This window comes from Periophthalmus magnuspinnatus, chromosome 10 (assembly GCF_009829125.3).
Source record: "Periophthalmus magnuspinnatus isolate fPerMag1 chromosome 10, fPerMag1.2.pri, whole genome shotgun sequence".
NCBI lineage: Eukaryota > Metazoa > Chordata > Actinopteri > Gobiiformes > Gobiidae > Periophthalmus > Periophthalmus magnuspinnatus.
The window spans coordinates 18,819,851-18,842,809 of record NC_047135.1 but is presented as its reverse complement, the minus strand read 5'-3'; the positions used below and the strand labels follow the sequence as shown (position 1 = coordinate 18,842,809).

The 22,959-nt window shown below is 43.7% G+C and overlaps 1 protein-coding gene across 1 annotated transcript in view; it reads left to right on the top strand.

The window, feature by feature from the left end:
* Positions 1 to 785: 785 nt before the first annotated feature.
* The window catches only part of slc7a11 (solute carrier family 7 member 11), a 37,916-nt gene continuing 15,742 nt past the window's right edge, over positions 786 to 22,959 (top strand). The window contains exons 1-6 of the mRNA XM_055224992.1: positions 786 to 960; positions 16,257 to 16,530; positions 18,113 to 18,239; positions 19,057 to 19,172; positions 19,910 to 20,035; positions 20,855 to 20,954. Coding sequence (XP_055080967.1) covers positions 16,269 to 16,530; positions 18,113 to 18,239; positions 19,057 to 19,172; positions 19,910 to 20,035; positions 20,855 to 20,954 — 731 coding nt within the window. The 5' untranslated portion in view covers positions 786 to 960; positions 16,257 to 16,268. The remainder of the gene's footprint in view (positions 961 to 16,256; positions 16,531 to 18,112; positions 18,240 to 19,056; positions 19,173 to 19,909; positions 20,036 to 20,854; positions 20,955 to 22,959) is intronic.

Below are 22,959 nucleotides of genomic sequence, written 5' to 3'. Positions count from 1 at the left end.
GGACTAAACAGAGGTGTAAAGCAGTACTAAACTGTATAAAGCAGGACTAAACTAGGGGTAAAACAGGTCTAAAGCAGAACTAAAGCAAGACTAAAACCACACGAAACCATGAATAAACCAAGGTCTAATACAGGATTAAAGCAGGTCTATACCAGGACTAAACCAAGACTAAACCAGGACTAACCAAGGTCTAAACAAAGAGTGTAAATCAGTACTAAACCAGGTCTACAGCAGGACTGAACCAGGACTAAACAGAGGTGTCAAGCAGTACTAAACTGTATAAAGCAGGCCTAAACCAGGCCTAAAGCAGGACTAATTCAGATTTAAACCAGGTCTAAAGCAGAACTAAACCAAGACTAACCCTGGTCAAAAACAAGATTAAACCAGGATGAAACCAGTTCCAAAACACGACTAAAGTAATACTAAACCAGGTCTCAAGCAGGAGTCAAGCAAGGGTAAACCAGGTTTAAGCCAGGACTCCATAAGGGCCACAGCAAGCCTAAACCAAAGCTAACTGACTAAACCTAATCTAAACCAGGTCTAAACCAGGTCTGAACCAGGACTTTACCAGGACTGAACCAGGACTGAACCAGGACCAATCCTGGACTCGGCTCTCCCTGAGGTGCCATGTCTGGCTGGGTCCCACCTGTTTCCTGGTACTGCTACAACTTGCCTCAGGGAGATCTGCCTCTGAATGCTCATTCAGCGACATGCTCAGAGAGGGGAGGAGAGAGGAGGAGGGGCCAAAGAAAGGCCCTTAAAAACCGTGTCCCAGGGCTGGAAGAGAGAGGGAGGACCCACAGAACGGTATCCTGGTGCCTGAAAAGCCAGAGGAGCAGAGGAGTCACACTGGATGGTCCCTAGTATAGTGTACTGGAGCCAAAACGCGAGAAGAGGAGCCAATGCTAAGCTGATCACAGAGACTGAAGAGGAGCAGGCACACGGGGCTCCTGTCCACACGTGAGTACACAATGTATTGTTCATGTACTTTTTAAAGCAGTTTATTTATTTTTGTCACAACCTTATTAACCCTAGAACACTTTCGCTATAAAAAGTTACACCATCACTTTTGCCGGGTAATTTTTACCCGATATAATATACCCAACAAAAAGTACTTGTCATAAAAAATAGATCAAAATATGACAACACTTGATAAATTAGAGTGGTTTTCTTTCATTTTCAACTGTGGTATTTGTAACAAAATGGAAAATAAAAACAAGGAAGATCCTACAAACATGCTAGAAAATTACTGAAAAATTTGGAATTTGAGAACAAAAAATTCCTAAAAAAAAAAAAAAATGGTACAAGAAACTTGGTCTTTGGTCCACCCATTCCTGAGATATGTGAGACTTCCCTGGTGAAGGCACAGACTCCTTGGCACGCAAACAGCTACAAGATAATATTTTTTCAGTGTGTAAAAATGACCACTTGATTAAAATATTGTTTTCACCATAAGAATTCACTTTGAACTCACCACTTTGTGATATATATTCATAACCACTGCACTAAATAAGGCTAGCGTCCACATTCCAAGAACATTCTTACTTACCTATTCCTTACATGCAGTCAGTACACGCAGGGTAGTAATGGCGTGGACACACCGGTCGACGGAAGACAAGGCACCTGTGCCGTGTCTTCCTGTCCGAGCCTACGGGGCAGTCAGCACACCTCACTAAGGGACTATTGCTTTCTGCTGCCACTGGTCCTGCCTCATTTGCAAGAGTGCCAGAGGTAGGGATGTCAAGCACACTACAGATCAGGACTCTGAGTTGACGTGACAGATTTGAAGAGGACAGTCTCTGCTCTGCCCATGGTTTGATGAGTGCCAGTGCCAAAGCCTGCATATAAGGCCTCCTCTGCATTTGGTTGTCACCTCTCTTCATCGCATTCTCATTGTGAATGATCCAGGAGTTAATCACACTAGCATTGATCATACCATAGAACACACAAAGTGGCCATCTCTTGGTTTTCCTTTCACAGCCATAGTGAGCACACATCTGGTCAAAAGTATCGACACCTCCCTTTGTTTGGTTGTAAAATTCAATTGCTTCAGGCTTGCCAGTGGGTCCTATTGTTGGTTGTGTGTGCATGGATGACAGGAGCAGGACAACCTTCTTTTTTGAAGCTTTCTTAGGAAGGAAGGACACCAAAGTTAGTTCTTTAGTGAAGAGAAAAGCACTGGAGCCTGGTGTGTGCTTTTCTTTTCCTCTCATCACTTGTGGGATCTCCCTTTTATTTGCTTTTACTGTGCCCACAAGGGTCATGCCACAGTTTTGCAGCAGGTCAATTGCTAGTGGCATAGAAGTAAACCAATTATCAGTGGTGACATTCCTATTTGTATGGTGATATTTTTGGTCAACTCCTTGGTGAAATACTGGCCAAGACTTTGTCATCCTGTCGCTGTGTTGCAGTTTTCCCCAGATATGGTATTCCTGTCAGTAAGTACTTGCTTTGGGCATCATTAGCAAGGACAAGCTTGATACTGTATTTGGCAGGTTTGTTGGGGATGTACATTCTAAATGGACACCTCCCTCTAAATCCCAGCAGCTGTTCATCTACAGTTATGTTCTGACTGGGCACATACAATTTTTTACAGTTGTCAGTGAATGTTTGCCATATATTTCTGATGGGAGCAAATTTGTCCATGGCCTGTCTTTCCTGCCGTGTGTCAGGATCATCAAATCACAGACAGGTAAGGAGGAACGAAAAACGACTCTCAGACATAGCTGCACGGTACACAGGTGCACCAGTTGCAGGGTTCCACATTTCTTTAGTAGACAAATGGTTGTCCATCTGGCAACCACTAAAGACACAAATCCCTAGCAGTGCACGCACCTCTGCTGGAGTTCTTTTCTGGAAAGTACCTGTTATCTTACGATACTTCACGGCTTCAATACGAGTGTTCATCCATGTCACAATTTTGTTGATGATTTAGTCCTCAAAAAATAATGTGAAGCACTTCTCAGGGGTATCAGCATTTGATGCTTCTGGTGTTGGTCCTGGTGCAAAAGCAGGCATGATATTTCGTACAGCTGTCCTGGTAGCTGCCAATGTCTGAGTCCGAGAACTCCACTGGAAACCAGAACTACTCTTGTAAGAGCTGTATTCAAGTCTCACAATATTGGCCTCGCCATCATTCTCATGGAAACGTCCTCTCCTCCTGTGACCAGCATCAGGTGTGGCAGGGAACGCATCAGACGTGGAAGGGACCTCATCATGTGTGGTAGGGACCTCATCATGCATGGCAGGGACCTCATCGTGTGTGGCAGGGACCTCATCATGCATTGCAGGGACCTCATCAGGTGTGGCAGATGAAGTAGAATGGGCAGTAAACCTAGAGGTGGTATTGTGTCTGGCGGTCAGTCTACTGTAATCATGGAGTCATTTTTATTTTTTTTTCTCTGACGACTAAGCTCAAAGTCATCACTGTCATCATCATCATCATCATCACCTGGTTTCGGAATGTAGTCCACATCACTGTCGCTGTCATACATCTCTTCTGCTTCCACTTGATCAACATCTTCATCACTGCTTTCCCTGAACAGAATCTATTCTTTTTCCTTTTGGGTCAAATACTTCACTGGCTTCCTTTTAGACATTTTGTTTCAAGTTGTTCTAGAACTTCACCTGCTAGCTATCTTGCTTGTTAATGTAGCTCTTTGCTGAAAGAAAGAATGTGCACAGTTATCTAGCTAGCTACATAATGTAGCTTTTGGCAAAAAAAAAAGAAAAAAGAAGAGATCTAATCAGCTAACAAGCTGCCAAGTTAAATAAACCTTACCTATGTGTTACTCACTAGCTGAGATGTCAGAGACACTAATCCTGCGACAGAATGACAGCTGTAGTTGACGAAGGACAGTAAATATGGTGAGCCTGAATGTTGTCACCCTTGACATGTGGCAGGATCGCTTGATTTTAAACACTAACACTATCACTGGGTGAAATCCACCCAAAACGTACATTACCCTCTTTCACTATTGCCGGGTGAAAATCACCCGAAAGCAAGCCTGTAGGAAAAAGTGGGCTTTGGGGTAGGGAAACGCCCACACCTTCATAGATGTCAAAAACAATGGTGAAGCTACCCAGGGACTCATGACACTCAGAAAAATGCAACATATTGAAAAACATGTAAATACATTTGCTCAGGTGAAAATCCCCCGGCGATAGTGCTCTAGGGTTAACTGATATGATTGATGATTAATAATAATAATAATAATAATAAGAAGAAGAAGGTATTATACTTATATAGCACGTTCAAAGTTACTGTACAATTTCGTGCATTATTCAGTCACTCCACACTTGGTGGTGGTAATCTACTATTGTAGCCCTGGGCCAGTCTAACAAAATCTGTGCCATTAGCCTGTCACACCACCAACACCCACTCCACTTTCACATGAGGCAATGTGTTGGATCATTCCACCTCCAGGAAGTTACATACTGTACCTTTAATACTCTAACTCCTAAAGTAGTTACTAAAAATGTATTATTCAGACACAACTTGTTAACTATAATGAAGTCTTGTTTATGCTTTAATAAGTCTGTAAGCCTGTAGTGTAGTTATCATAAAGTGTTACCAACATGCTTGTTTAAATGATGACACTTCTGTTACGCTGCTGCATAGACTCTGAAGCATATGTGAACAGACTTGTTCCTGGATCTGGATTGATTCTTTGCAACTGAAACATGACACACCTGACACACCTGTTTCATTGGGATCTTGTCCTGACTTGTCATCTCTGCTCATGTCTATGTTCTCTATCTATCTATCTATCTATCTATCTATCTATCTATCTATCTATCTATCTATCTATCTATCTATCTATCTATCTATCTATCTATCTATCTATCTATCGAATAAATAATAATTCTATGAAATTTAACCCAATGAAAGTCAGACATTGCTTTTCAATCATGCTTCAACAGAATTAATAAAAAAAATAAAAATAAATAAAAATAAAAAAAACCCTCATGAAACAGGCCTTGGCAAAAATGATTGTACCCTTAACTTAATATTTTGTTGCACAACCTTTTGAACCTCCCTGAACCGCCACCTTAACGTGATGGAGGGGTTTGAGCACGCGAGAGCTATGTTGTTAGGGGCTTCATGCCACTGGTAGGGTCACCCATGGCAAACAGGTCCTGGGAGACGGGTCAGAATAAGAGCAGTTCAAAAGCCCCACATGAGTAGTGATAGAGCAAGGAGTTATGTCGCCCGGACTGGTGTTACCGGGGCCCCACCCTGGAGCCAGGCCTGGAGTGGGTGCTCTGGAGCAATTGCCTGGTGGCCGGGCCTTTCCCCACGGGGCCTGGCCAGGGGGGGTCTTCCACTCACACCTCCGGGAGAGCTTCTCCCTGATCCAGGGGGAGGCTGGAGACATGGACTCCGAGTGGGCCATGTTCTCCACCTCTATTGTCGATGCGGCTGCATGTAGCTATGGTCGTAAGGTCTGCGGAGCTTGCCCATACCTTTGTCCATACCCCAACCCGGTGCTGGATGGTAAAGGATGCCGTCAAGCTAACGGAGTCCTATCGAGCCTAGTTGGCTCGTGGGACTCCTGAGGCAGCTGATGAGTACCGGTGGGCCAAGCGTGCCGCGGCTCATGCAGTCACAGAGGCAAAAACTTGAGGTTGGGAAGAGTTCAGGGAGTCCATGGAGGAGGACTATCGGACCGCCTCAAAGAGATTCTGGTAAACCATCCAACACCTCAGGAGGGGGAAGCAGTGCTTCACCGACACCGTTTACAGTGTGGGTGGCTGGCTGAAGTCACCGAGGTGGTTGACAAGCTCCTTGGTGGCAAGGCTCCGGGGGTGGACAAGATCCGTCCTGAGTACCTCAAGTCTCTGGATGTTGTGGGGCTGTCTTGGCTGACACGTCTCTGCAACATCGTGTGGCGGTCGGGGACAGTGCAGACCGGGGTGGTGGTCCCTCTGTATAAGAAGGGAGACCGGAGGGTGTGTTCCAATTACAGGGGAATCACACTCCTCAGCCTTCCCGGTAAGGTCTATTCCAGGGTACTGGAGAGGAGAATCCAACCGATAGCTGAACCTCGGTTTCAGGAGGAGCAGTGTGGTTTTCGTCCCGGCCGCAAAACACTGGACCAGCTGTATACTCTCCATCGGGTCCTTGAGGGTTCATGGGAGTTTGCCCAACCAGTCCACATGTGTTTTGTGGATCTGGAGAAGGCATTCGACCGTGTCCCTCATGGTGTCCTTTAGAGGGTGCTCCGGGAGTATGGGGTCCGGGGCTCTTTGCTAAGGGCTGTCTGGTTCCTATATGACCGGAGCCGGAGCTGTGTTCGCATTGCCAGCAGTAAGTCAGATCTGTTCCCGGTGCGTGTTGGACTCCGCCAAGCCTGCTCTTTGTCAACGGTTCTGTTCAATATATTTATGGACAGAATTTCTAGGCGCAGCCAGGGGCCAGAAGGGGTCTGGTTTGGGGACCGCAGGATCTCATCTGTTTGCAGATGATCTTGTCCTGATGGCTTCATCGAGCCAGGACCTGCAGGCACTGGGATGGTTTGCAGCCGAGTGTGAAGCGCCTGGGATGAGAATCAGATCCTCCAAATCCGAGGCCTTGGTTCTCGACCGCAAAAAGGTGGCTTGCCCTCTCCGAGTGGGTGGAGAGCCTTTGCCTCAAGTGGAGGAGTTCAGTTATCTCGAGGTGTTGTTAACAAGTGAGGGAAGGATGGACCCTGAGATTGACAGGCAGATCGGTGTGGTGTCTGCAGTGATGCGGTCACTGTATTGGTCCGTTTTGGTAAAGAAGGAGCTGAGTCACAAAGCGAAGCTCTTGATTTACCTGTCAATCTACATTCCTACACTCACCTGTGGTCATGACCACTGGGTAATGACCGAAAGGACAAGATCACGGATACAAGCGGCCGAAATGGGTTTCCTCCATAGGTTGGCCGGGTGCACCCTTAGGGATAGGGTGAGAAGCTAGGTCACATGAAAGGAGCTTGGAGTACACGTCGAGAGGAACCAGATGAGGTGGCTCGGGCATCTGCTCAAGATGCCTCCTGGACTCGTCCTTAGGGAGGTGTTTTCCGTGTATGTCCCACCGGGAGGAGGCCCCAGGGAAGACCCAGGACACATGTCCCAGGTCCCACCGGAGGAGCTGGAGGACATGTCTGGGGTGAAGGGAAGTCTGGGAGTCCCTGCTTAGACTGCTGCCCCCGAGACCCGGCCCTGGATAAGTGGAAGAAAATAAATGGATGGACAACCTTTTGAGGCAATCACTGCAATCAAACGATTCCAGTAACTGTCAATGAGACTTCTGCAACTCTTAGCAGGTATTTTGGCCCACTCCTCATGAGCAAACTGCTCCAGTTGTCTCAAGTTTGAAGGGTGCCTTTTCCACACAGCATGTTTCAGCTCCTTCCAAAAATGCTCAACAGGATTTAGGTCAGGACTTATAGAAGGCCACTTTAGAATAGTCCAATGTTTTCCTCTCAGCCATTCTTGGGTGTTTTTAGCTGTGTGTTTTGGATCATTGTTCTGTTGCAAGACACATGAACTGCGACTGAGACCAAAGTTTCTGACACTGGCCAGCACATTTCTCTCTAGAACGGGGTGGGCAAACTTTTTGGCTCAGGGGCCACATTGACTTTTAAAATTTGACAGACCGGCTGGGTCAGCACAAGATATGATAATATAAAAAAACTGCATTTGTCAACAGTACATATCAAACATAAACAGAAAAAAGCAATAAAGTATTAACATACTTTTTAATGAGAACAGTGTTGTTGATCACCCATTTTAGCCAGTGCATCAAAATCTGATGGTAATCCTGTTGTGGCAATTCTCAGAACAGATCTGAGGTGTTCATCACTCATCTGGGATATGTGGGGTGCTTTGTTGGTGTTTGTCAGCTTATCCCGGAGGCACACCGCAAACAAAAGTCCAGTAGGCTCAAGTAGATCCATTAACCAGTTTCTTTATTTCGGCAGAGGCATGATTTAAACTGATTCAACACCATGATCTCCTCTCTCCTAATTTTACATCTCCAGAGTGGGCTCTATATACTAGTAGCACACGTCACATTCTCTTAATGATTAGCTTGGAATATACAAACATGTACATGTTATCTGGGTTCACTGAAGACAAAGTCAGCATGCTGATCTGGTCTTTCTTAAGAAACACACGTCTTGCACGTCTTGGTACAAAAATGCACATAGCACTTCCACGTTCATGTATGTTCCAAGTACATTATGACATCATCGTGCCACACTGGCACCCACAAAAACATACAGGTCAAAGTTGAATATATCATATATAATAATATCATGTTACATGAAACATTAATCTCACATGTTCATCACACTAAAAGTCTGTTCACACACATATGTAGAGCCAAACAACACCAGCATCCTCTTTGCCATCTTCTGGATGTTTGGAAATTTGACTGCACTTAATGAAGCATAAAACTCATCCAGTTTCAGGGAGTTAAACTTGTCCTTTAACGTCATGTCACACTGGAGATCAATCAGTTCCAACTGCAATTCCTGTGGCACCGTTTCTGGGTCTTGTGAGAAGGGACATTGTGATAGAAATTTAAGTATAGTCGTGTTGTGTATTTAAAAAGCATTTGATATGTGTCAGTCTGCCAGACCCAGACCAGACATTAACATGTGTGAAGGCTCTGTCTCCATCTCACAGAAAACTCGCTGTTGTTCTACCTGTCTAAGTGTAAAAGTTCATTATCATATGAGTGTGAAACAAAAGTCACTCTGCTTTGAAATGTATGTAGCATTGTCATTCTGGTATAAAATAGTCAGAGCTCAGATGCTCAGGGTGGGTGGTTGGTTGATTGGTTGAGACTTGGACTTAGAGGGAGAGGGGAAATGGGGGAGAGGCCGGGAGGCTACCAATCTGTGGCCAGGGCAGGCCTGGGCCCTGTCCTGTCTGTATCTGCTACAACAAACAATAGACCTTTTTCCTGTATTGCAAAACTCACAGAGCTTCGTAAATGGATTACTTTTCAACTAGAATTGTAATTTTTCCACAACAGATATGACACCAACTGAAGTGTCCTGTCAATTTTTCCAAAATCACAAAATCGCCGGCAGAATTCCTCATGCAGGTCATCCAGTGTTTCCTATATTTTTTCACATGTTGCGGGGCCTCTTTTAACATAGACAGTGTGGGAAAATGAGCAAATGACTTGTCTGATATTTGCTTTGAAAATAAAACCAGCTTGGTTTTGAAGGCTCTGACGTTTGCTTGCATTTCATGCACAAACTGTTTTTTTCCTTGTAGCTTTACATTCAGCTCCTTCATGTGTGTCAGTATGTCCACAGTAAAAGCTGAATCACAAAACCAATCTGTGTCATTCAGCTCAGGAAAATTGTCAGTATTCCCAAGTTGCTCCAAAAATGAAATAATCTCCTGTTTGAGCTCCCACACACATTGACATACTTTTCCCATACTTAACCAGCGGACATTAGAATGGTAAATTAAGTCCGTGTGATCAGCGTCAGTTTCTTCAAGAAAATGAATAAACTGACGATGGTGAAGTCCCCTTGCTCGAATAAAGTTAACGAGTTTCACAACTGGCTTCACTATGTGGTCAAGCTACAGCACGGATTTACACAGTACTTTCTGGTGAATTATGCAGTGTAGGAAAATTACCTCCTGCTCAGGGTTGTCCTTTCACCCTGTCCTGAATTCTCTTGAGCATCCCGACGTTTTTTCCCATCAGATTTAGCGATCCATCTGTGGTAATGTTGGCGAGCGTACTCCAAGGTAACTTGTGCCTCTGTATGACCGCTGACACGCTGTTAAATAAATCCTCTCCCCGTGTTTTTCCTTTCAGGGATTCCATATCCAAAAACTCCGTTATCTCGAAATGCTCATTAATTCCTCTGATAAAAATGAAAAGCTGAGCGGTGTCCTTTATATCAGAGCTTTCGTCCAGTGCCAAAGAATATAAAGTAAATGACTCCACTTTTTTGTCTAGCTTGCTTGTTAAGTGTTTGTCAATTACTTCAATACGGCGAATCACTGACCTGCGTGATAAGCTTATTTTTTCAAATTTGTTCTTGCTCTCAGGACATAAAATACTTGCTGTCTCTGCCATGCACTCTTTAAGAAACTCTCCTTCGGAGAAAGGCTTGCTGGCTTTGGCTAGTTTGAATGCCAGTAAATAACTTGCCTTTGTGCTTGCTTCTTGGATGGAAGTTGCTCGAATCAAGGTGTTTTGCTGAGCCTGCAGGCTAGCTACCAACCTGTCAGAGGTCTCAGTACGTTCTTGTATTGAAAGGTTGCTGGCGTAATTAGCATGCTTGGTGGAAAAGTGGCGCCTGATGTTGTATTCTTTTAAAACCGCAACAGATTCTTGGCAAATAAGACATACAGCCTTGGACCGGACTTCAGTAGAAAAGTATTTAGGCATCCATTCTTTCTTAAACACCCGGCACTCACTGTCGACTTTGCTCTAGAATCCCTTGATAGTCTTGAGATTTAATTATATCCTGCACAGATTCAAGACACCCTGTGCCCGATGCAGCAAAGCAGCCCCATAACATAACAGAGCCTCCTCCATGTTTCACAGTAGGGACAGTGTTCTTTTCTTGATATGCTTCATTTTTCTGTCTGTGAACATAAAGCTGATGTGCATTGGCAAAAAGTCCCATTTTTGTCTCATCTGTCCATAAGACATTCTCTAAGAAGCTTTGGGGCTTGTCAACATGTAGTCTAGCAAATTCCAATCTGACTTTTTTTACGATTTGTTTTCAGCAATGAGGTCGTTCTTGGTTGTCTCCCATTAAATTCACTTTGGCTCAAACAACAACGGATGGTGCGATCTGACACTGATGTTCCTTGAGCTTGAATTTCACCTTTAATCTCTTTAGAGGTTTTTCTGGGCTCTTTTGTTACCATTCGTATTATCCGTCTCTTTGATTTATCATCAATTTTCCTCCTGTGGCCACGTCCAGGGAGGTTAGCTACAGTCTCATGGATTTTAAATTTCTGAATATGTGCAACTGTAGTCACAGGAACATCAAGCTGCTTGGCGATGGTCTTATACCTCTAACATGCTTATCTATAATTTTTCTGATCTCCTGAGACATGTCTTTCCTTTGCTTCCTCTGGTCCATGTTGATTGTGGTACACACCATGTCACCAAACAGCACAGTGACGACCTGTAGCCCTGTATAGGCCCACTGACTGATTACATGATTGTAGACACCTGTGATGCTAATTAGTGGACACACCTGGTATTAACATATCCCTTTGGTCACATTATTTTCAGTCTTTTCTAGGGGTAGCATCATTTTTGTCCAAGCCTGTTTCATAGGTTTATTTTTTTAAGTAATTCTGTTGAACCGTGGTTGAAAAGCAATGTCTGACTCTCATTGGGTAAATTTCATATAATTTTTATTTATTATTACTTTTGTCAGATTCAAGTTATTTCTGTGACCAACAATTTTGTCCATGTATGTATATATATATATATATGTATATGTGTATGTATGTATGTATATATATATATATATATATATATATATATATATATATATATATATATATATATATATATATAAATAAATAAAATCTCCTTCTCACCCTTTGCAGGTGGTCTCATCCCCTCTCTTTGCCACGCTCGGGACCTCTACCAGTGGCCTGGGAGCTTGAGGATTCTGCGCAGTATCTTTGCTGTTCCTAGTACTGCACTTTTATGGACTGAGATGTCTGATGTTTTTCCTGTTGTAGCCTCTCCTCCAGTTTGGGGGTCACTGCCCCGCGTGCTCCATTGACCACGGGCACCACTGATACCTTCACCTTCCAGGCTTTCTCCAGCTCTTATTTGAACCCCTGATTTTTCTCAAGTTTCTCATGTTCCTTTTTCCTGATGTTCCTATCACTTGCTACTGCGATGTCCACCACAACGACTTTGCTCTGTTGTTTATCCACCACCACAAATGTCCGGTTGGTTTGCCATCACCTTTCTGTCAGTCTGTATCTGGAAGTCCCACATAATCTTGGCTCGGTCATTCTCCACTACCTTTGGAGGTGTTTCCCACCTTGATCTTGGGGTTTCCAGTCCGTACTCTGCACAGATGTTTCTGTACACTATGCCCGCCACTTGGTTACGCCGCTCCATGTATGCTTTCCCTGCCAGCATCTTACACCTTGCAGTTATGTGCTGGATTGTCTCATTGCTCTGGCGCTCAAGGTCTGCTCCTGTGCAGCCAGGATGAGTGCCTCTGTGCTGTCCTTCAGACCAGCTCTCTCAAGCCATTGGTAGGATTTCTTGATATTAGCCACTTCAATTATGTTCCAGTGGTACATCCCATGCAGGGGCTTGCCCTTCCATGATGGTTCCTCCAGCACCTCTTACTCTGTGCTCCACTGTTTGAGACATTCGCTGAGCACATCATCTGTTGGGGCTTTGTCTTTGATGTACTTATGGATCTCGGATGTTTCATCCTGGACTGTGACTCTCACGCTCACTAGTCCTCGGCCTCCTTCCTTTCGGCTCACGTACAGTCTCAGGGTGCTGGATTTGGGTTGGAACCCGCCATGCATGGTCAGGAGGTTTCAGGTCTTAACATCTGTGGTCTGTATCTCCTCTTTTGTCCAGCTTATGATTCCTGCTGGGTATCTGATTACTGGCAGGGCGTAGCTGTTTACTGCCTGGGTCTTGTTCTTACCATTGAGCTGACTCCTTAGGACTTGCCTTATTTGTCTGAGGTATTTGGCCGCAGCTGCTTTCCTTGTTTCTTCTTCAAGGTTGCCATTTGCTTGTGGGATACCAAAGTACTTGTAACTGTCCTCCCTTCTGTGAGGGAGACCCCTTCTGTGTGGACTACCTTGCCTCTCTTTGTCACCATCCGGCTACACTTCTCAAGCCCGAATGACATTCCAGTCTGTACTGTAGATCCTGGTGGTGTGGATCAGTGATTCAGTGTCTCACTCATTCTTAGCGTACAGCTTTATGTCATCCATGTAGAGGAGGTGACTGATGGTAGCTCCATTCCTGAGACAGTATCCATAGCCAGTGTTGCTGATGATTTGGCTGAGGGGATTTAGACCTATGCAGAACAGCAGTGGGGACAGTGTGTCTCCTTGGTATATGCCACATTTGATGGTCACTTGTGAAAGTGGCTTGCCATTCGCCTCAAGGCTGGTTTTCCACAACCTCATTGAGTTTGCAATGAAGGCTTTTAGAGTCCTGTTGATGTTGTACAGGACTCTACGATCCGTGTGTGGCATTGAGTCGTAGGCTTTCTTGTAATCAGTCCAGGCAGTGCACAGGTTGGTCTTATGGGTTCTGCAGTCTCGGGCAACTGTTCAGTCTACCAGGAGCTGGTCTACCCTGGTATCTTTGCCGATGCCCTTCTGCGCTGTGCTCATGTACTGATCCATGTGCCCACTTATCTTAGTCGCGATGATGCCTGACATGAGCTTCCATGTTGTGGAGAGACAGGTTATCGGCTGATGGTTGGATGGGGCTGTACCCTTCTGGATCAGTATTGTACACCCTTCAGTTAGCCATTCAGGGTGAGTCCCATGGTTCATTTGTGCTGCCATTCGCTCATGGAGAGCAGTGAGCTTCTTTAGCCAGTAGGCGTGGATCATGTCAGGGCCTGGTTTTATACCTGAGACTCTTTCCTGGATGTCTGCCACGGTGATGGCGACAGAATTTTGTTCGGGGAGGTTGCTGTGGTCTTCTCTCAGAGCCACCAGCCACTGTGCATTGCTGTTATGTGACTGTTCGGTTTCCAGCCTTGGTGTGTCTGCTCTAGTGTTATTACCCTGCCATTGAGCGTACACTTTCGGCGGTTGTGTTGCGAACAGCCGGTTTATTCGTCTGGCTTCATTATCTCGTGTATACCTCTTTAGGCGGCTGGCCAAGGCTTGGAGCCTTCAGCTTCAGGTATGGGCATCTGGCTGACCTTTTGGGCACTTGTTTTTTCATCGCACCTCTCTGGCAGTTGGCTCACTTCTCTCCGCACTGCCTTGCCTTAGCCTAGAGATCCTTGGCTCCAAGCCAAGCATCTCTAGGGTCACTGTGATGGTTGAGGTATGGTTGAGGTAGGGAATCGCTCTCAATGCTGCATTCACATCCATCGGTGGTGTCGGGGTTGCCTTGTGTTCATCCGGGCCATGATCTTATAATAATAAATAATAATAATGGCTTACACTTGTAATGCCCTTTATAGGCTTGTCAAAGCCTCTCAAAGCGCTACACTATAGTCATTATTCATTCATTTCCACACTTGGTGATGGTAAGCTACTATTATAGCCACAGCTGCCCTGGGGCAGACTGACAAAAGCGAGGCTGCCAACCTCCGACCACCTAACATTCGAGCACACACCACTTTCATACTAGGCAATGTGGGTGAAGTGTCTTGCCTAAGGACACAACGACAGAACTTGGTCCGAGCGGGACTCAATCCTCCAACCTTCGGGTTGGGGGACCAACACTCTAACCACTGAGCCACTGTCTTTCAGGTCAGTCGCTGCCTCACTCATCGTGATACTTATTGGGGCTGCGTACCCAATCTCTGGTTGGGGAGTTAATGTATTCAGCCCCCTTTTTCTTGAATGCAATCAATTGCTTTTAGAAGTTGCCTGATGATTTTAGAAAGATTGAATGTTGATCTACTGACTAAAAAGAGTCCACCTATGTGTAATCTTGTCTCAGTGTAAATGCAGCTGTGCTGTGAAGGCCACAGACGTTTGTGAAGGGAGTGTTGGGGAGCAAACCACAAAATGAAGTCAAAGGAGCACACAGGTTGGACTGGTTGGGCAAATTCCCATGAACCCTCAAGCACCCCGGAAAGTAAAGAGCTGGCCCTGTGTCCTGCAACTGGGACAAAAACTGCACTGCTCCTCCTAAATCCAAGGTTTGACTGTTGATCAGATTCTCCTCCCCAATACCCTGGAATCTCAAATGTAGGGAAGTAAAAGAAATATCCACTTTAAAATCTAAAGTACACATTTTAGGTGTCTGTACTTAAGTATAGTGCTTTATTTTATTTTGCTACACCTCTGCAGTTGAGAGATTTCTCAGAGGAGGTGCTCACTCACTCAACCTGCATTACTTTTGACCTGGGTGCGTTCATGTGCTTTTTGTCAGATGCTCAGAACACACTGGATCTGTTTGTGACAGTGTTTTGAGTGGACAATATAACCTACAGTAGCCCAAACTCTGAGAGGGTATTTTACTTCTATGGGGTATTGATCACCAGGTTACCTGTTCCTGTTTTGAAAATACTAAATTTGCTGAAAACAATGCATTAACATGTTAAATAAGTTTGACTTTTCTTTTTTGACACCCTCAGTCACACTCCCCCTTCAGAGCACTACCATATTATAATTGGCCGGCGGTCCACTGAATCTGAATCTACCTCACACCGCAGTGTGAAGCTGTATATTTATGGAGAATTATCATGGCAGAGCATGGGTGATGTAGGCTTGTGGGCAGAGCATTGCACAGAATCTTATTGATAACCATGAAGAGGGGTCAGATAGGGCCTGGGAGAGATTGCTAAAATACTGAAACATGCATGGATGACATCCAATACCTCTTCAGGCCTGTTTTTGGTGAGGAAACAATGTTATAACATCGTAGAAGGCTCCAAAAATCTGTTAACATAATGCCCCTTCTTTAATGTTCACTTGATACAAAATATTTTGAAATCTTCTTTATCGAACTCATGTTGGACTTCCACCAATCTACACCTTTGGCGTCACAAATCAGGTCGTTCATGCTGCCTCTAAAGATACCCTTTTCTTGAGCATACTTAAGCAAACGGCTTGGTGCAATGTTCATGTACAACTTTCACTCAAAAAGATGTATTTACGGTTTATCCGAAAGCAAAAGAAAGTAGAGTAAGTCACACTCTTGACACAACACAATAGATTGATTTTTGTTTCATTTGTACCAAAAAAAACACGCAACACTGCCAAATAAAAAGCACATATTACCAATTAATAAAATAAAGTTGGAGAAAGAAGAAAGTACAAAGTGGTCATGGAGGAGTGGCAGTGAAAATGGGGGTTGATAGGCAAAATGACATGAACATAAGAAATTAAAGATTACTCAAACATTCACAAATCTCTCCAAATACAACTTCGGGTGAGTAAATGAGGGGAAACAACTTTAATATGGTTAAAAGCTCTCAAAAGTCCATTTTGCATAATAGGTCTGCTTTAAAGTGACAAATAAGGGACAAAGTGACCATGAACATACTTTGTCACACTGTACCTTTTAACATGTTGACCCTCTGCTTGTGTCTATGTAGGGCTGGTGTACCATGCCCTTCCGATCCCCCCCTATTTTGGGTCCCGACAATAGGAGCGACGGTCAGCAAAATGGCCCCTTACAGGACCAGAGAGGGTCCCCGGATCGGCTGGAGCTGGGCAGGAAGGTGACCCTGCTGAGGGGAGTGTCCATCATTGTGGGGACCATCATTGGAGCGGGCATCTTCATCTCACCCAAAGGCGTTGTTAGGCACTCGGGCAGTATTGGGGTCAGCCTGCTGGTGTGGATCGCCTGTGGAGTACTCTCACTGTTCGGTCAGATGCACATTATACATGCTTACACATTACTCACACATATTGACATTGTGATGTCACTTTGCAGTATCATGCTAGATGTGTTCTACATGTATGGCTATATGCCAAAAAAAGTTATCAGATTGTGTCAAAACAAGGCTCAGCTTGATATCTACCTTGAGTAACAGAGCTTCAGATAGCAGCATTTGAGAAATTGAGAGATCTGCATGGAGGAATGGGCCACACTATCATCAACAGTGTGTGAAAACCATGTGGAGCCTTACAGAAACCCTTTGACCTCTGTCATTGCCAACAAAGGACATATAACAAAGTATTGAGACGAAGTTTTGCTATTGACGAAATACATATTTTCCACCATAATTTGCAAATGAATTCTTTATTTACATTTTTTTTTCCTCATTTTGTCTCTCATAGTTGAAATGTACCTATGATGAAAATTACAGGCTTCTCATCTTTTTAAGTGGGAGAACTTGCACAGTTGGGTTGAGTAAAGTGACATGTTAGCAAGCTGCATTTGCATACTGACAAGTGTTTGCGAGGAAAGCCAATCATAATTAGCAACTCATGAGTTTACCAGCATAATGTGATCAAAATAGAATTGACAACTGTTCACATTTTTAGTACTTACAAAAGATCTGAAAGCTCTGTAGGGTCTCTACAGTAATGACTGGTCATTTCATACGTGCACTCGGTGAAGTAGAAAGACACGAACACAAGCAAAGAATAGAAACGTATGTAAAACATATGAATAAAATGGTAAAATAAAATTTTAGCAAATGCACAATTTAGAATATGGTTTTAAACATGCAGGTAAAAATGGACAGTAACAGGTCTGACAGCACGTCTAACTAACTAATTGTAATTTTAAAGTTTTATATTAAGTCTAATCAACTTTGTCAGGGCACATAAAGAAATTTACATATGATGGCAATTTCAGTTAAATAGTAGTGACTGTGGAAGAGAAGACCACAACTGTAAAAGTGCACTCATTTCATCACAGCTGTATAAGCCCTTGGGCCCTGGGGCCCGGCAGGGGGCCCTGCAAGAGTCCCTCAAAGCCCCTCTCAAAGCCCCTCTCGGAGCCTGGGTTTAGGCTCAAATGAAGCAACCCAGATTCAGCACTGAGCTGTGTGTGGAGCGGTTCCACATGTGAGAGGTTCCCAGGGAACCTCATAATATTTTACAGCTCTATCTGTTGTGTCTAGAGTCAGGAGAGGAAATGCACCAGTTAGTTGGTACACCAACGTTTTGTTGAAATATGTAAAGTAAATTCACAAATGTTGAAGTGGAAGTGACTGGACCCCAAAATCTACTATATTATAACAAAAAATCTGCATTTTAACAATTTCAAACATGCACCATAGGTCAAATCCTCCAGCTAAGGTAGTTCTGACCAAGACCATCTCAAGATCTGGAGATGGGTCCCCCAGCACAGTGGTGTGGCGCTCACTGCTTCTGAGGAGATGCCCCAGTGGCATTGAAGCATGGGTCAAATGCAGAAGACAAATTTCCCTATGGGAACAGTGTACCTTACCTTACCATCTGCCTGTGTGTGCGGGTCTTACATCTTGTATCTGTGCAGGGGCCCTGTGCTATGCTGAGCTGGGGACTTGTATAAAGAAGTCTGGGGGCCACTACACGTACATCCTGGCAGCCTTCGGCCCTCAGATGGCCTTCATCCGGCTCTGGGTGGAGCTGGTCGCCCTCAGGTAACACACTACACCTCATTCAGACCAGTCATGTCTTTTCTCTCACTAATGTTGCACCTAAACTATAATACCATGTAGAAGTGCAGTGTATGAGTACAGAAAATACTGCGGTACTTTAAACCACACAATACCCATTAAAAATAGCTGGATCGTCCCAGTAAACCCTTGAACCATTGCAATAATATTTCCATGGAGAAAGCAAGGTACTTGGCGCACCCTTAAGCGACACAAAACAATATGAATAAAAGTCGTACCCTTCTTTATAAATAACCCAGGCAAGAAAAAAACACCTATATGCTGTTTCTTACAAAGCCAAAGCTAACACACATCTTTTGGCAGCAGCTGTTTCCAGTTTAGCATCTCACATGTGCCCAGAATCAAAACATTGTGGTACTCAGTACTCAGAGAGGGATAAGGAGGCTTATTAACATGTGGGAAAGTGCTTTATTCAGGTTTTAATTTTTGTCTGACTTGGTTTGGTTCCCACCAAACCTGTATCTGTTGCCAATATTTATCATAGTTTTACATCAGTTAAATGAATGTGATTCCCACATAACCAGAATTTCCACCACAAAGAAAATGCAGTTTAGTCACATTTACGGTAAAAGTGTGCAGGGTGAAATAAAGTAAATGGCTCCATACAGACACCTTTACCTAGTGAAAACACACCCACACCACAGCTGGCTACTCATCTGGTACTATTCTGGGACTCCTACGGTGCTCCTCATGCCCTCAGGTACTCCGTGGTACTCTGCTGGTACTCTCTGGGGTAACTCCTGTACACGAGAATGACCAGGCTCTCTCTTCACGCCCACAGACCCGCAGCCATGGCAGTCATCTCGCTGGCCTTTGGACAGTACATCCTGGAGCCGCTCTTCATGCCATGTGCCATCCCCCCTCTGGCAGTCAAGCTGGCCACCACCATCGGGATCAGTGAGTACCACAGACTCCACCTGCATCAGAGAGTATCCCATAAACTACATCTGTGTCAGAATACTACATAAAAACATAATCTGTATCAGAGAGTACCACACACTCCATCTGCATCAGTCAGTACCACAAAAACTCCACCTGCAACAGAGGACACCATCACATCTCTATGAGTGCTGCCACAATACTAAACTCTATGATGTTGATGCCAAAGAATGGACTCCATACAGATTTCAATACTACAATGATAATGGAAAAAAAGGGTATTTAGTTTCGATACTAGCTTTAATGTTAATTAGTATCTTATATCTGATACTTTTTGCAACCTTACTTCACATAATCCATCAACATCAATGAGTACCCCAAATAAACTTCATCAAGTGAGAGCTTTGTGCACAAAAATATATTTGACAGTTAATTTAAAAATGTTTACTATTGTACTGCAACGTTTATTTAGATTATGCATCATTTCAATAGGATAACACATTTCCAGTCACAGTTTGAACCATTTAAAACAGATCTCACATTAGCTTCTGTCGTAAATACATATAAAAAGATTCAATCTTTTTAACGGCTCTTTGACGTGAACAGATTCAAAAGATTTGGATCCCATAAAAGAACTACAAGTCCCATCACCAGGACTAGAATAGGACCAAATCAAGTTTACATACTTCTGAACCAAACAGATGAGACCAGGACAAGCCTAAGCCTCAGCTCTGTTCCTCCGTGTCTCCCTCCAGCCGCGGTCATGTACCTGAACGCCATGAGTGTCACGTGGTCAGCCCGAGTGCAGATCTTCCTGACCTTCAGCAAGCTCCTGGCCATCGCCATCATCGTGGTGCCTGGCCTCTACCTGATAATGACAGGTCAGTGCTGTAGTTGTGCTGTAGTATTATTTCTTTAGTACTGCAGTGCCGTAGTACCCTTGTGTACTGTATAAGTAGACCAGCAAGTGTTGTTCTCTGTTTATTATTCAGCAGCAAACTTCACAAACCTCAAGCTGGGCTGCACATTTTGCACACACACTCAAAAATGAAAATGAAATGTTGGCCTATATAAAGGCTCTGTTGCAGATGTTTTTCTTAAAATGGGAAAAAACAACTAGTTCATTTTAAGCAGTTTGAAGTGGTCCAAAGTTATTCCTCATTTGCCTTCTGCATTCCAAGCATCTTAATTATTCATCACAATGAGTTTATAAGCACTTTTCACAACTTTCAGACCATATCTGATCTCTCAATTTCACTACCGCTCTCTCCATGAATCATTTGCTATGTAGTGTGGGTTAAAGGTTTAAATTTCATTTAATTTAATTTAAATAACATTTCTTTCATGTGTATCTATGTGGTGTTTATATATATATATATATATATATATATATATATATATAAAATGCTGTGCAGAGACATTTCACTGCTTTATCTGGAATGTTTCACCATATGGCATTAATGTATCTTGCATTTATTCAATTGCAAGTATATTAATAATATCCTGAAAATCATACACTGACTTGTCTTGCCTCTCTGTAGATCTGACCATTAACTTGTCCTGTTGACATCATGCTTTTCTTCATGGATATACAAAAATGTAATACTATACTGAGGAACATTCCAGTTAGCCATAGCATAATGTATCCTTCATAAGAGAAGTTACACAACGCACTTTTAAACCTTGGCTTGTGGTTTTAGGGGAGACGTCCAACTTTGAGAATGCATTTGACACCAGCAGGATGCAGCTGTCTGGAATGCCGCTGGCCTTCTACTCTGGGATGTACGCCTATGCCGGCTGGTATGTGTGCTCACAAAATAAATACAATAAACTGTGCTGCACTGTGATCCTGAACTCAACTGATTACGAGGCTAAAGTGAACAGCCTCCTCAATGACTCTGCCATCTATGAATTCCTGAAATAAGACCCTACTAGTGGGCAGAAAGAAGAAAATCATAGACTGCTTACAGAAGCTGGAGAAGGAAGAAGTCATTGATAGACAGCTGTATTACAGACTCTATCCTGGTAACTCCATTCCTTGCATCTGTTGCCTCCCAAAAATCCACAAAGGAGTACCCCTCAGACCCATTGTATGTAGCACAGACTCCATTACATACAATGTGGCCAAATATCTGAAGACCATCCTGGCTCCTCTGGTTGGCAACACGGAGCACCATATTGAGAACACAGGAGAACTTGTGGGCAAAGTAAAGCATCTCCAATTTAATTCAGATGAGACCATGGTTTCATTTGATGTGACCTCTCTTTTCACTTGTATCCCCACATCAGTAGCGAAGGAGGCTACTGTAGGATACAAAGCAAAAAGAGAACTAAACAGTCACCCGACTAAATCTGCAAACTGCTGGAAATTTGTTTTAATACCACATATTTCCAATTTGGAGAAAACATTTATAGGCAAATCCACAGCTCTGCCATGGGCTCACTGGTCTCTCCTATTATGGCTAACTTATAAATGGAACAATTTGAACAGGAGGCATTGGGCTCATTTCCAGGCACTCCACCCACGCGTTGGTATCAATATGTGGATGACAACTGGACTAAAATCAGAATTCAAGATCTGGAGCCCTTTACTGTACATATTAATGCTGTTGATCCAAACATCAAGTTTGCACGAGAAGAGCCCAAGGAGAACAAACTGGCCTTCTTAGATTGTGCAGTAACTATAGACACTACACTACAACACAGCGATCAAGTGGTGTCCACAAGCACAGAGGGAAAAGTGAAGGAGGAACAAAATGTGAAGAAAGCCCTCTCTGCTTGTGGGCCTTCCACTGATTTAAGCGGGCTAAAAAAAGGACAACAGGGAATCTGAACCTTGAAGGATGAAAAAAAGTAACTATTCCTTACACAGCTGAGGTGTCTGAAAAGCTTCAGAAAATTTTCAGTATTAAATTCCAGTCTATTTCAAACCTACAAGCACTTTAAGACAAACTGGTTAAGACAAAGGACAAAACCCTGAGCCATAAACAAAGTAATGGAGTCTTCTCCATTCAGTGCAGTAAAGAGTGAGTGGTACATTGGAGAAACTAAACAGCCACTCCATAAGAAAATGTACCAACACCTCCTCCTTGGCTCCTCGGACATCATCTCTCCCCCATCTATAACTCCATTCTCAGACCCAAAGAAAAACAAAGGAAACAAAGAACAATTGAGCTAGCCAGGATGCCAATAGGTGCGAAAAACATCCATTAAGGGGTGTATGAATATGTAAAGTATGTCTCAGGCACACTTAGTGTAGCTCAATAGACCTAGTCCACACACAGAAACTGAAAAACGAAAGTTGTTTAGTTTCAGTATTGTTTGCTCCTCCCTTCAAATAGATATAAGACAGTGTCCACCAGCAATCTGACCAGAACTGCAGAAGAGGCTTGGATGAGCAGCAAAACGTCTTCACTCCTACAAGTTTTTGTCCAGTTGACAGATTTTACTTTTGGCTTTTACAATGGATCAGACCTGAACGACTGAGGGATTACACAGACATTATTAAAGAGCCTGTACCTTTCCCATATAACTGAGCAAAATGGGTCTTCTCCCAGTACAGATATATTGTATAAGAAAATCTTGAGGTCTGTGTACTTTCTGCATCTAATAAGTGCAGAAAGTACACAACCTTCAAGTGTTGTATTGTCTGATATTAAGGAAATGTACATTAGCATGCTAGTTGTTAGCTTTGCAGTGATGGTCCTGTCCCTGTTCTCTGCATGCTGCCCTCGCTCTGACCCTGTTCTCCTCTGCAAACTGCCATCACTCCGACCCTGTTCTCCTATGCACATGACCCCTCTTC